The 14,336-nt window shown below is 35.7% G+C and overlaps 2 protein-coding genes and 1 long non-coding RNA gene across 3 annotated transcripts; all 3 read right to left on the bottom strand.

The window, feature by feature from the left end:
* Positions 1 to 720: 720 nt before the first annotated feature.
* LOC132904038 (uncharacterized) lies at positions 721 to 3,832 on the bottom strand. Its single transcript, XM_060953964.1, has 2 exons — positions 3,008 to 3,832; positions 721 to 2,622 (listed from the first exon to the last, which is right to left on the bottom strand). The coding sequence occupies exon 2, from the start codon at positions 2,580 to 2,582 to the stop codon at positions 1,389 to 1,391; it is 1,194 nt and encodes a 397-aa protein (XP_060809947.1). The 5' UTR covers positions 2,583 to 2,622; positions 3,008 to 3,832; the 3' UTR covers positions 721 to 1,388.
* Positions 3,833 to 4,032: 200 nt separating this feature from the next.
* On the bottom strand, positions 4,033 to 6,961 carry LOC132904039 (uncharacterized). Its single transcript, XM_060953965.1, has 3 exons — positions 6,347 to 6,961; positions 5,591 to 5,713; positions 4,033 to 4,958 (listed from the first exon to the last, which is right to left on the bottom strand). Exons 1-3 carry the CDS (start codon positions 6,603 to 6,605, stop codon positions 4,942 to 4,944), a joined length of 399 nt encoding a protein of 132 aa, XP_060809948.1. The 5' UTR covers positions 6,606 to 6,961; the 3' UTR covers positions 4,033 to 4,941.
* A 717-nt stretch (positions 6,962 to 7,678) lies between these two features.
* LOC132904237 (uncharacterized) lies at positions 7,679 to 8,672 on the bottom strand. The gene is made up of 2 exons (XR_009657551.1): positions 8,367 to 8,672; positions 7,679 to 8,215 (listed from the first exon to the last, which is right to left on the bottom strand). It is a non-coding gene; the product is annotated as an uncharacterized LOC132904237 (long non-coding RNA).
* Positions 8,673 to 14,336: the final 5,664 nt, after the last annotated feature.

Below are 14,336 nucleotides of genomic sequence, written 5' to 3'. Positions count from 1 at the left end.
ACAACATCTAGAAGGTGGTAAAATAATCTCAAATACCATTTTCTGGTTCTTATTTTTATTTTATATTTACCCAGAAATGAGTCGAGCAGATCGACACCTCCCATGTGCTGATTATAAATTTTCACTATTTGAGGACAATCAACATAAATATATTTTTTAGCTTTTTTGCAATATCTCTTCACTTGATGTACTGGCTCTCGTCCCACAAACGATGATGAGAGCACAACTGGCTTGTTATCGTACCACATTATAGTAGCAATCTCTGTGTCATCAACATTAGCCACCCATTCCTCGGAGGATCCCCTATCGATCTTATCTTTTTTCAGATCTTTTAGAGATGGTATGTTTAGATCTTTTCCCAACCGACCTTTGTTCAGGGTTCCCAATGATTGTATACCTTGTTTTGACAAATATGAAATTAATTCTGGCGATGTGTAATAATTATCAAAGTATAATTTATATTGTTGGTCTCTGGGTATGAACCTTGCTAGACGTACGACAATATTTGCGCTTGCTCCTAAGTCTGGTTCAGTTGAGGATCTAAGATTAGGATCATTCTCCATCCCCGAATAAATTTCAAAGTCGTAAGCAAACCCACGATCATCGCAAAGTATGAACAGCTTATACCCCCATTTATGTGGCTTGTTCGGAAGGTATTGTCGTAGAAAATTTGAAGCCTTTGTCGCACACATCTGCTCATCGACTGACTGAAAAAGTATGTAAATGGATAGATTGTAATGTAAAGTGGACTGTATGTATTGGACTGGTAAAATAAAATTCCTTGAGTTAACGGACAAGACTCGTGTCGCTTTATTGCGGTGACCAACAAGAAGGAAGATCGGATGTACAATGTTGCCATATCGAACAAACAAATTAAAAAAAATAAAATATTTTAATGTTGGTGTTCCAACATATTGCCGGGGCAAAAGAAGGTTATATTATGTGAAACATTTTACAAACTTAATATACCGTGAGTACACTATAATAGGTACATAAGTAGAATGACATAATATATAATATTAAATATAAAGATATGTAGTTGCCATGCATTGTACATAAAGTGAAGTTAGAACTGCACTACAAGTTACAATTACAGATTGTTAATAGCAGTACAACACTTAACAGACATGAAAACATATGTAAGGCGTTTTAAAATTTACATTAAATGTTTAAAAACTATGCATGCCCTTTTTTTAATTTAAAATGTAACATTCTTACTTGTGTTTTATAGAAACACTAAATTTGTGCTTGTTCTATTAGAAAGAACTAGATAACAAAAAGTAACTTAATACTATTTATACGAAAATGTATGTAAGGCTGTTGCTGCGCCTATCCCTACGATAGTAAACACATATCTCGGGGTCGGTACACAACACCAATAGGCGCAGCTACTGCCGTTCTTCCGTATCTAGCGGTAGGACACATATTTTCACTACTGCTCTTCTATGTATATGGCCGTTTGAAGTTTTAACTTCAACTACACGGACCTTTCCATCATCGCCTGGATAGGTATTAATTACTCTGGCTAAGGGCCAGTACATTGGCGACAAATTTTCGTCCTTAAGTATAACAAGTGAACCTATCTTTACATTTGGTTGAGAGATCTGCCACTTAGGTCGACATTGTAATAAATTCAAATAGTGCTTACTCCACCTTTTCCAGAATTCTAATTTCATATCATTACATATTTTCCAAAATTGAGATTTAGTAATAACAGTAACATTTGCATCTGGGTATGTATTTAAAGCAGTACCTATCAAAAAATGTCCTGGAGTAATGCAGGAATAATCAGTTACATCATTAGATAGTGGCATTAAAGGTCTACTATTTAATATGGCCTCAATTTGACATAAAACTGTGTACAATTCTTCATAAGTTAAAATTGCCTTTTGTAACACTCTCTTTAACAAATTTTTACAACTTTTTACACCACTTTCGGCCAAACCGGCGAACGTCGGGGAATAACAAGGTAAATGGTGAAATTTTATCCCTTTTTGAGCTGTAAATTGAGAAACTAATTTTTGATGTTCTATGGAGTTATGTAATTTGTACAAAGCATCTAACTGCCTCTCCGCACACCTGAAGGTTGAAGCGTTGTCGCTGTATATGTCAGTAGGCAACCCTCTTCTGGCAATAAACCTGTTTAAACATGCAATGAAAGTCTCCGTCTTTAAACCTGAAGCAAGCTCTAAATGCATTGCTTTGGTTACAAAGCATACAAACACACAAACATAACCCTTTGTGATTATTGGCTTTCTAACTCTTGCTATTTTCAATGATATTGCTCCAGTGTAATCTAAACCGACTTTTTGAAAGGCGCGACATGCTTTCACCCTATCAGGAGGCAAAGAACCCATCAATTGCTTAGAAGCTTCCGCTTTTAATCTAAAACAAATGGTACACTTGAATAAAACTTTTTTAACTTCTCTTAAACCATGTACTATCCAAAATCTTTGTCTTAATGATGACAGAGTCAGCTTAGGGCCTGCGTGAAGGTTTCTCAAATGTTCACTATGAATTATTAAATTAGTGACGCGCGAGTCTCGCGGCAAAATGATTGGATGCTTCTGCGAATATGGCATATCAGCATTGTGCAACCGGCCTCCAACACGCAGCAAACCACTGTCATCAATAAAAGGAAAAAGAGATTTTAAATTGCCTTTGACAATTGCCTTACCACATATTAAAGCATGAATATCATCCTTAAGGAACTTTTGTTGTTCATACATCACAATAATTGACAAAGAGTTATTAAGTTCCTGACTAGTTACATAGTTGAGCTTATTTCTATTACCCTTGGACTTTGCATTTTGACAAAAACGTAGGACGTAAGCTAACACTCTTTGCATTTTATTGATATCTGAAAATTTGTCCAGAAAATCTAGACATAATGTTTTTGAAATAATATTGGTGGAAAAACAAACCATAGCGCTCAAGCATGTGGAAGAGTCCTTGACCTCAGGCAATTCTTGTGGCATTGTAAAATTTAAATTGGGTTTATACTCACTTGAATGTAAAAATGTTGGTCCCCTCCACCAGAGGGGGTGGTCAGCTAACTCGTGAGGTGGCACTCCTCTACTGAGACAATCCGCTGGATTCTCCTGCGAGCTAACATGCGACCAAGTGTGCGCATGTGTGAGTTGTATTATAGCCTTAACACGATTGGCTACATACGCTTTTAACGTGTTTATGTTAGTTTTAAGCCAAGCTAAAACGATTTGTGAATCTGAATAAAGAAACACATCATGGATTTTTATTTTTGTTGATAGTGTGTCATGGATTCTGCTAGCTAACTTAGCGAGCAGTAAAGCAGCGTTAAGCTCCAGTCTTGGAACAGATAAGCTTTGTGAAGCAGGATTTATGCGCGATTTTGAGCATAACAAGGAAACCTTAACATTGGCTGCCTCGTCAACACATCTTAAGTATACACAACAGCCATAGGCAGTAGTGCTGGAAGCATCGGCAAACCCAATAATTTGTGCAAAGCTGCTATTGTGCAACCTTATGTAACGCTCTATAATTAGTGGTTTCATTGAAATTAAGCTAGTGTAAAACTCATGCCATGCTTGAAGCAACTCCTTATCAGGTAACGAATCCCAGTCTATTTGAGCTTTCCACAGTTGTTGCATGATGACTTTAGCACCTACCACTATGGGCCCAGCAAATCCTAATGGATCAAAAAACTGGCTTATAAAACTAAGAATCTCTCGCTTACACTGAGGCATATTACCAATAGGTTTTGGACTTGACACTATAAATGCATCTGACTGAGTATTGTAACACATGCCCAAAGTTTTTAATAAATGATTATTTGTTTGTAAATCTACCTCATCAAAATGTTGTCTATTTTGTGGGATGTCTTGTAATAATTGTTCTGAATTAGACACCCACTTATGTAACTGAAAACTACCTAGACTCAATAGTTTACATAGCTGCTCTCGGGCTTCTATCAAGTTATCCGAGGAACAGTCTGAGAAAAGAATATCATCAACATATGTACAGTTATTTAATATAAATGCAGCCAATGGGAAGTCATCCTTGTATAGCTCAGCTAACCATTTCAAACACCTAGTTGCTAAGTAAGATGAACTTTTCAACCCATAGGTGACAGTGTTTAGTTGAATGCACTGAACACTATCATTGGGATTATATCTCCATAGAATATTTTGTAAAGACCTGTATTTTGGATGTAATAATATATTGCGAAACATGTTTTTTATGTCTGTTATGAAGAAATAATTATCTACTCTGAATAGTAACAAAACATCAACAAGTTCCTTTTGTACTACAGGCCCATTAAGCAATAAATCGTTTAAAGAAGTCTTATTGCTGGTTTTCATAGAACCATCCATAACAACACGACATTTTGTTGTTTTCTTTTGTAAGTTAAGAACTGGGTGGTGTGGCAGGAAGTACACTGGATCAGTTGTTAAATTGTATTGACTGATGTCAATGACTGTACCATGCCCTTGATTTATGTATTCATTAATGAAGTCTGAATACAATTTATAAAGACTAGGGTCTTTTGTAAGTCTAGCTTCTAAGTTATAAAATCTTTGTAAAGCTAAATGTAGTGAGTCTCCTAAAGACTGATTAATAAAATCTAAAGGCTGTTTTAATGGCAGGACAACTTGCATTTTGTTATTTTGTGTGTCCAGTTGAATATTTTCTAAAAATATATTTTCACACAATTCATGTTCAGAATGTGTTTCTGTAAATGTTTCAGGAACCTTTTCACATTGCCAAAATTCAGTAAGAGTATGATTTAAGCTAGAAGTACATGTTTCACAAAATAAGGAGGTTACTGCTTGGTTGTGTTTCAAATAAATATTATCTGAGTTAATGCTACCTGCGACTACATGACCAAACTTTGTATTAAGTAACGGAGGTGAAGCTGTGATGTCCCCATGCCCCGCACAGTTGTACCGGCTAACTCGAGGCTCAGGCGGCAGCAACACCTTAAACACAATGTCAGCACCCAATAATATATTTATGTTACTGGATTGATTAAATGTCTTGTCAGCCAATACTATATTGGGAGGCAAAACTAATTTATTAATGTTGAAAGTCTTCTGCGGCAATTTTGAAGTGATTTTTTCAAGTAAGTAGCACACAACAGAAATGCTATAGTTCTGTGTCAGTGAGTGTAATTCTAAATTTACTCTTTGCTTTAAATTGTTAAAAGTTTGGCCTATGCCTGTAACAGGAGTACTGGCAGTCTGAATCTGTAATTTTAATAACTCTGCTAGCTCTTTGGTCACAAAGGATACCTGTGAACCTGTATCAAGGAGAGCCTTGACATAAACCTCAGTTCCGTTGCTCGCTAAAAGTTTTACCTGTGCTGTAGGCAACACAACTTGTTCAGTAGCAGATCCAGCCACCAATGTGACTGGTGATGGGGCCTCTTCCACATGGAGAAGAGAGTTATGATCATTTTTACAGACCTGACATTTAAACTTATACCTGCATGGCTTATTGTGGTTATTCAAACATATTTGGCATAGATTATTAGCTGTAACAAACTTAATTCGCTCACTTATTGACATTAATTTAAATTGAGAACAAGAAAAAAGTTTGTGGTTAGACTTACAAAGTATGCAGCTCTTCTCAGCGCTGGCAGGCTGTACCTTCTTCACAGTGGCTACGTGGACAGCCTTCGGAGCCAACAGTACCTTATCTCGTTCCACATTCTCGAGTGCTAATGCTCGCTTCTCTAAAAATTCAATAAGGCTTGTTACACTAGGTTTTTCTTGTCTACCAAGTTCGAATTCCCTGTTGCAAATCATATCCAATTTTCTTGTTAAAATGCAAAGAGTGATAGGATCCCACTGATCAACAGAGTGGCCCAAGTTCCTTAATGCAGCTAACTGTTGCTTAACAATAGACAAAAAACTTCTAATATTAACAGCTGTGGATTTAGTCATAGGGCTTATATCTAACAATACATTTAAATGGTCATTTGTAATCTTATACCTATTGTTGTATCTATCATTTAATATTTTACGAGCTTCCTCATAGCTTTCAGAACATAAAGGTAGATTTTTAATAAGCTCATGAGGTTCATCCTTTAAATAAGATTGTAAATAGAATAACTTTTCAATACTTTCTAAGTTACTATTTTTATGGATAAGAGCATCAAAAAGCCCAATGAAGGCTTGGTAATCCCTGTATTTACCAATGAAAGTTGGAATTACTACGTTTGGTAACTTAATTTTACTTTGTTTTGAACTTTGACACATCACTACTGGGTCCTGATCATGTATTGAAGTTTGACACGACACTACTGGCTTCTTATCATGTTTTACAGAGAGTCTTCCAATTTTAGTGAGCGCTTCCAAATACGTACTTTCAACGTCGTCCTCGGGGTCATCAGGATCCATCGCTAAAATGTCGAGGCGTAAGTCCTCCCACTTAGAAAATGAAGATCGCAGACGTTCTTCTCTGACGCACAAAGCGTGTTTGTCTAACTCAGAGGCGCTTGGATCACGCAGGGCGTTATGCAATTTGGTGATAACACCTTTAACGGCAGCGCGTTTGCGTCGAAGAGCGGCCAAATCATAGGACTCAGCAATTGCGAATTCCGATTCGCCCTTATCTTTAGACATTTTGTTAAGACGGCGTAAACACTTATTTGTACGTAATTTGCACTGATGTAACGCACTGATTATGTTTATTTTACAATATTACTCGCAACACGATAATTAACGAAACTCAGCTTTGCTGTGATGTAACAATTAAAATGGCGGGCGAAAGTTGTCGTCGTAGTCTCGACGACAGCGCATCGGACCAATGATGCGCGTAGACGCCGCTGCAACAGCGCCAAATAGCTTCTCGCGTCGAAAATCGGCAACTTTACCGCGCCAATGCATCAATCAATGGGCGCGAATCGTGTAGGTAGGCGCGAACATGTATCGTTGAAATTGAATTGAAAATAAAATTGACACGCACCATGAAATGAAATGAATGTAAATTGGCAATGGATGATGCCACTATAACAATGAATGCAACATGTAGGTACTCCCGTCTATCCGGTGCACTGTGATGGCGTCTTCCCGCGTAGCGTCTTCTAACCAAAAGGAACAATGCGGAATTATGTACTGCACATCACTCACACTAAACTTTTGGAAAATTATCCGGCTCGAAGGACCATGAAAAAGTATGTAAATGGATAGATTGTAATGTAAAGTGGACTGTATGTATTGGACTGGTAAAATAAAATTCCTTGAGTTAACGGACAAGACTCGTGTCGCTTTATTGCGGTGACCAACAAGAAGGAAGATCGGATGTACAATGTTGCCATATCGAACAAACAAATTAAAAAAAATAAAATATTTTAATGTTGGTGTTCCAACACTGACAACGCTTCTCTTTTTGGTATACTTTGACACTTTTTCTTCAGTGTTTCCAATAAAGGCCTGATTTTGTGTAGACGATCATAGCCTGGCGAACCTGAAGGTGGTTGCAATGAATTATCATTAAAATGTAAGTACTGGCAGATTTTTTTGAAATAATTAATTGGCATTGTCTCCATTATCAACGGTATGCCCAGTTCACTTGCCCAATACATTCGTATATTTGGCAGTGGTGCTAAGCTCATGGTCAAACATATACCTAAAAACTTTTTTAACTCTGACACTGAAATATGAAATGGCTTCGAAACATTTTTTTGGATGCTAAATTTGTACATTTCTTCTGTGATGTGTTCTAATAATTCATTATCAAAAAACCATAGAAAATATTGTAAGGGTGTTTCAAATTGTGAAATCGATGGCGGTAAAATTGTGTTTCCAGTAAACTGAGGCAGAACTGGTTGAAAAGACTTCTTTTTCCAGATGAACTTCCTTTTTTTTCTTTGAGAGCAAGAGACCTTGGTTTTAGTTCTGTTAGATGTGGCAATACTCACAAAAGTCGAAGATTGTCTGGCTGTTGGTGACGGTTGAACAATACCTGCAGTGGGCTCTGAAATTGCACCCGAAGTACTGGGTCGAGGGCTTGGTTCATGTCTGTTTTCGTGACTTGTATCTTCATTAGTAGAAGGACATTGATTTGCTTCCATGTCATTAAGTGATTCTGGCAAAAAGCTAAGAGTGGATCGTAATCTTTCAGTATCTTCATCACTGTCGGCTGCAGAAGAATCTTCGCCATCTTCGCTACCCGATGGTATAGTCAAGAAATGTATAATTTCTTCCTCAAATAATCTTTTTCTAGCCATAATCTAAAAAAAAAAAAATATATATTCGTCAGTAAAATACCGATAGTACGTATTGGTAAAAAGGAAGACTAAGGCACAGTGTACCGTATCTGGAACGTTCAAATAAATGGATTTTTTTCTTACATAAATTACAACAATACAAAAACTAACTTACCCGAGTCAAAGTGAACACTATTATAAAACTACAATAATTTTTTTACTGTCCAAAACTCCAATAAAACAACTTTTATATTTTTTTCAATATGTGGAATTAATGAACTCGCGACGACACCCCGAATTTGAAGTTCTGTTCTTTGCCTAGTGACCGATACCGCCATCTATGCCAAACTATCTGTATTACGTAATCGCTATACTAGTAAAGTTTCTACAAAAACCCAACAGAAGTCTATATCAGTTTTAATAAACGTGTAGGGAACCTTTTCTATGAGTGTTCCCGATGAGTCACTGAGTGCCTTGTAGGGTTAAGACATGCACATCTTGGAATCGGTTGGGAAAATTTGTAAGTATAAAATCTATTTCGTTTTTCGTTTGCTTATCAGGAGAGTGCCAGGTCCATTTTTGATTCTTTTTTTTCTTGAAAAAAGTATTCATAATGTGTAGATTGTACTCTTGTGCATAGTTTATCAATTTTTCTCCTCTAGGACTTCGTTTTCCATAACCAAATTCTCCAATATGTTTGCATTTTTCGTGACTTTTTTTTCCTATTTTTGCGTTAAAATCACCCATCACTATTATATTTCTACCTGGTATTTCATGAGCTTCATGTAGAGTGCTGTACAATTTTTCTATTTCTGACTCGTCGGACTCTTCAACCGGTGCATACACTTGAATAATGGAGATTTTCATTGTATTTATCTCTAAATCTAGTATAGCTACTCTTTCTGACAGTCCTCTGAAATTTTTAATGTAGGGTTTTAATTCTTTTTTTATAAGAAAGCCGACTCCATAATGTCCCTTAGTCTCACCGTAGTAGCATAGTATAAATTCTTTATATTCTTCTATGCTGCTACCCAATCTTCTCACTTCTGACAGTCCGATAATATCGTATTTAATATTTTTTAATGCATTTGTAAGTTCAATTAGCTTCATATGGCTTGCCAGTGATCTCACGTTGTAAGTGCCAATATATAAAGTATATGGATTTTTCCTTTTACACGCAGTGGTTTTAGGTATTGTTGGAGGGTTGTAGTCAAAAGAAAAACTATTGTTGTTTTTCTTCCCCGCGGTGACCGGCCGTGTTGGGTGGTTTGTTAGAGAGGGTTCCGTTGGTTGCTATGTTCTTGGTGTTGGAGCTTGACTTTTCGTAGAGCTTAAACTTGTTTCGGGTGTTTTCTGTGGTTTCAGAAAAGCTGTAATTTGTGTTTTGTTTTTCTTTGTTGTTTGGTTAACATAATTATTTTCTTGACTTGGTGAAAGGTGTAGACTTCTTTTCTTTGATTGTTGTTGGTTGTTTTGACTGTTGGGTTTGTCTTGGTTTATAAAGATAAGTTTATCATATTTTATTATAACTTTTTTACCTTCTGCTCTACATTTTTGTGCTTCAATTGCTTTCTTTTTTCTAAAACTTTGATTGGATAGTCTTCTTTGAAGAATATTGTAGAGAGTTCAAACCTTTTCTTATTTTGTAAAAATGTAATTTTCTTCCCCATGGTAGTGAATGTGACAGTAATAGGTCTAGGATCCTTTCTTTCCAAGTCGTTTTACAAATTCGATTTCTTTTCTTTCGCAGGTAATATTATGTTTGGTGATGCAATCTCTTATTTTATTTTCTAGTTCTTCATAGCTTTTCTCCCCTTCTTCGATGCCAAAAAATACTAAGTTTTTCCTTCTCTGATGTCTTTCCATTCGATTTATAATTTCTTCCTGATTTTTTAATTGGTTATTTAGTTGACTGTATTTTAGCTCCAATCCTTTGAAATTTTCGCTTATGGTCTTGTTAATACTATTTGTTATATTTGTTTCCATTTTTTTTTTTTTTTTTTTTTTTTGCGCGTTCAAACAAACAAACTCTTCAGCTTTATAATCCGTACATATAATAAAACTGTAACTGAACATTGTCTGTACATTGAAGATATTTAAGAAAAAATATTGTAAGGGGTCTTTTTAGGGTCAATAGAAGCCAAAACATTTTTTTTTGAATTTTTATCTGTCTGTCTGTCTGTCTGTCAGTATAACCTGATCGTCGGCATAGAGCAGACATTTGACGAGTAATTCATTCATCCTTAATCCACTTTCAGACTCTTTCAAATCTGTCAAACAACTATCCATAAATAGGTTGAACAGCCACGGTGACGCAACACATCCCTGTCTAACACCTTTCTCAATCTTAAACCACTCAGTGTGCGCTCCGTTTATCCTGACACAAGCACTCGAATCCTCATATAAGGATTTCAGTGCTCGTATTAAGAGACTGCTCACCCCATGCATAGAAAGTGCTGACCATAATTCATTCCTCTCAACTCTGTCATAGGCCTTTTCAAAATCCACAAATGTGCAATAGACTTTTTGACTCTTGGCCAAAAACTTTTCGGCTATGCACCGCATTGAAAAGACCTGATCAGTACATCCCATTCCCTTTCGAAATCCTGCTTGAGCATCCCATATTTTGTCATCAGTTTCATTCCTGACTCTATTAATCAATACCTTAGCATACAATTTGCCGACGACGCTAAGCAGGCTTATACCACGATAATTTTTGCAGTCCAGTTGTGACCCTTTTCCTTTGTGAAGTGGCACGATAACAGCCTTACACCAATCTTTTGGTACTCGGCCGCTTCTCCAACACAAATTGAAAAGGCAGTACAACTGTCTAGCTACGACGCCTTTTCCTGCTTTTAGCATCTCGACCGACACTCTATCATACCCAGCAGCTTTACCCCCATTCATACTCTTAAGTGCTTCCACAATTTCAAACATTTCAATTTCGCCTTCCATTTCATTCTCTTTTTCTTAGCTATAGCAGAACTCTTTCTTATTTTCTTCCTTTTTTTCAAATAAACTATCAAAATAGTCCTTCCATATCTTTAGCACACATTCTTCTCCTTTCACAACGTTACCATCCTGGCATCTGATCCTAGTCAGCTCTCTGGTTATAGTTTTTCCTCGGGCTGACCTTACGGATTTCCAGAATACTTTCAGATTTGACTTTAAGTCTTCTGATAGCCTTTTATCAAAATCCTCTTTATACTCTTCTTTCTTTCTAATCACAACTTTCTTAACCAAATCTTTCATTTTTTTTATATTCCTTACGTGCTTCATTCACATCCTCATCTATAACCTCTTGCATTCTTAAGTTAGCTTTTGCTGCTAACAAATCCAGCCATGCTTTCTTCTTTAATCGCACAAGTTCTTGCACATCTTTACTCATCCACGCATTTTTGTGATTTTTTCCTTTCCTTCTTCTACTTACACCACACACTTCAACAGCTACTTTCACAATTCTTTCTTTAAATTCCTTCCATCCCTCTTCAATATCGCTCATCTCCTCTAAATCTTCAAATTCATCCTTCAGTCTATTAATATACTTCTTACCTACATCCATATCTTGCAAATTTTCTACTTTCACTCTTTCCAAAGCGTTGGTTTGCTCCCTTACCCTGTGCCGCCAGCGATTGAAGATACCCCTTATCCGGGATATCACCAGTAAATGGTCCGAGTCAATGGCAGCACCGCGATATGCACGGGTATCCAGCACTTTGTTCTTCAATCTTTCATCTACAATCACAAAGTCTATCATACTTTTTAAAATACCTTCCACTCTTGTGTAGGTGTGGATCTCTTTATGTTGAAACATTGAGTTCGACACAAAAAGATCCCACTGTAGACAAATTTCTAATACACTTCTTCCATTATCATTCACCTTTTCGTCACCAAACGCACCAAGCACCTTTTCATATCCATCATGCTTTACACCCACCCATCGATTAAAATCACCTAACATAATAATCTTCTCATTTGGCTTGGTAACTTTCAATACTTCTCTTACACTATTCCAGAACTCCTCATTTTCGCTTTTTGCTGATGTTGTACCCCTCGAACCCACATCCCATTGTATAGCAAATGATAAATTTCCTTTACCGGATATAACTGAGTTTTTAGAATCATTATCAGGGAGTATTTACTTCAGTCATTTAGATTTACAGTGCCGTGTGGTTTTCGGCACCAATAGAAAAAAGAATAGGGCCACTTTATCTCTCTCCCATGGATATCGTAAAAGGCGACTTAGGGGTAGGCTTATAAACTTGGGATTCTTCTTTTAGGCGATGGGCTAGCAACCTGTCACTATTTGAATCTCAATTCTATCTTAGAACTAAATAGCTGAACGTGACCTATCAGTCTTTTCGAGACTGTTGGCTCTGTCTACCCCGCAAGGGATATAGACGTGATTATATCCGTGGGTCGCGGGAAGAACTTGACAACTAGACCTACTTGTTTTTTTTATTGGTCCAAACGCTTTCTAACCCTATTATTCACCTTGTAAAAAAAAACAGCCAGATTGGTAGAATAATTGCGGAGATATTGCATTTGGTAGTATGTGGATAACTCGATAATTAGGGTTTATTTCTTGACATGACTATATATCAATTTTCGAATTCTCAGAATTTTTGTGAAAATTATTACAAGTTGTTTTATCAATTACGATCTGAAAATAAACGAAGTCCCTAATCTGATATGTGAATTTGTTCTTTTAGGAATTGTACCTCCTTCCCCGATGTAAACTGATGAAACGAATAAATTGGTTATATTCGATTTATATCATACGTACGTTATTTAATATTTTGATTAATACATTTAAAATTTATTAATTGTTTTACATAGTAAATTGATATATTCAGATATCAATTTACATTTCATTTTTTCTAGTTTGGTACATAATTTTGATCAATCTCACAATATTTTTATATTTTAATAAATATTGACTTTCGTACTAGCTGTTGTTCGCCCGCGTAAAAAGTAACTCACATCAGGCTCCATCGAATAAAATATACAATAAAAAGGTTTTTACTCTTTTTGTCACTAGCTTTTATTGTCATTTATTTTATTTTATTGTCTTCCAAAATTTGTTGTCAAGTTATGGACACAATTAGCCAATTGATTATATTCTGATATGTACAGATGTCAGAAACTAGTAAATAGATATTTTAACTTATTAGGTTAAGTCGATTATAACAAATAATAATATATACTGATGTCAAAGCGTGCACAACTACAACGATAGAAATAGCTATTGAGTTTTACTAGGTATCAAGTTACAGTCAAATTAAACTCAGTGTTTTTTCGATTTATGATTCCGTAAAACAATATAAATACGTTCATAAAAATAAACGAATTTCCATAGATAATAAATATTGATTAGAAATGTCAAAGTTTGCTCATATCGAGTTTTAATTTTGACAGCTAACGGCTTAAATTGAAACTCGATGTCGTTCCTCATTTGAATTCTTTAGTTTTTTGTTATTCTCTTGTTTAAAGAGTTTATAATTGGGTGCAAGTGTTAATGATCGACCATGGCAGACGAGGAAAACGTAAGTACCTACTAACTTTAACAATAACGTGTAAAATAAATTATTCTCAATTGGTTTTATTCTACATTGTATTTTCGTACTTAATACTTAAACTTACTCTTTTTTTACAGAAGCAAAACATAATAGATTTGATGAACAGAAAGCGCAAGTTATTAGAACTTCGTGAAGAATTAAGGTTAAAGTCATCTTGCATGCAAATTAATGAAACAGGTGGAGGTAAAAGGCTTTTGAAACTTTTTTGCTGAACTGCTAACATAATGTTAATGCCAATTGCATACGTATTTCTAATGTTTTAAGCGTTATTAATTTGTAAGGTTAAACGACAGTATGGCTCATACTCCTCATCCATCCATAAGGAAGGCCAGAGCCCTAATTAGGTCACGGCTACTGAAGAATGAATTTGCTATAGTTTGAATTTTTCACCATGCTTTTAAAGTTACTTTTTGGGTTGGCGTTATGTAGGTACTTACAAATAATTATTTTTTTTACGTATAACTGACAACCATTGCTAAATTAACACTACAGTAATACAAAATAAAAGGAATAAACATGCTTTTATTGTGTATTACTATTACTATTGTGTAGCATTTGAGTATCTA

Source organism: Amyelois transitella, chromosome W, assembly GCF_032362555.1.
Source record: "Amyelois transitella isolate CPQ chromosome W, ilAmyTran1.1, whole genome shotgun sequence".
Taxonomy (NCBI): domain Eukaryota; kingdom Metazoa; phylum Arthropoda; class Insecta; order Lepidoptera; family Pyralidae; genus Amyelois; species Amyelois transitella.
The sequence above is the reverse complement of the archived record's forward strand: the minus strand, read 5'-3'. Positions and strand labels throughout refer to the sequence as shown.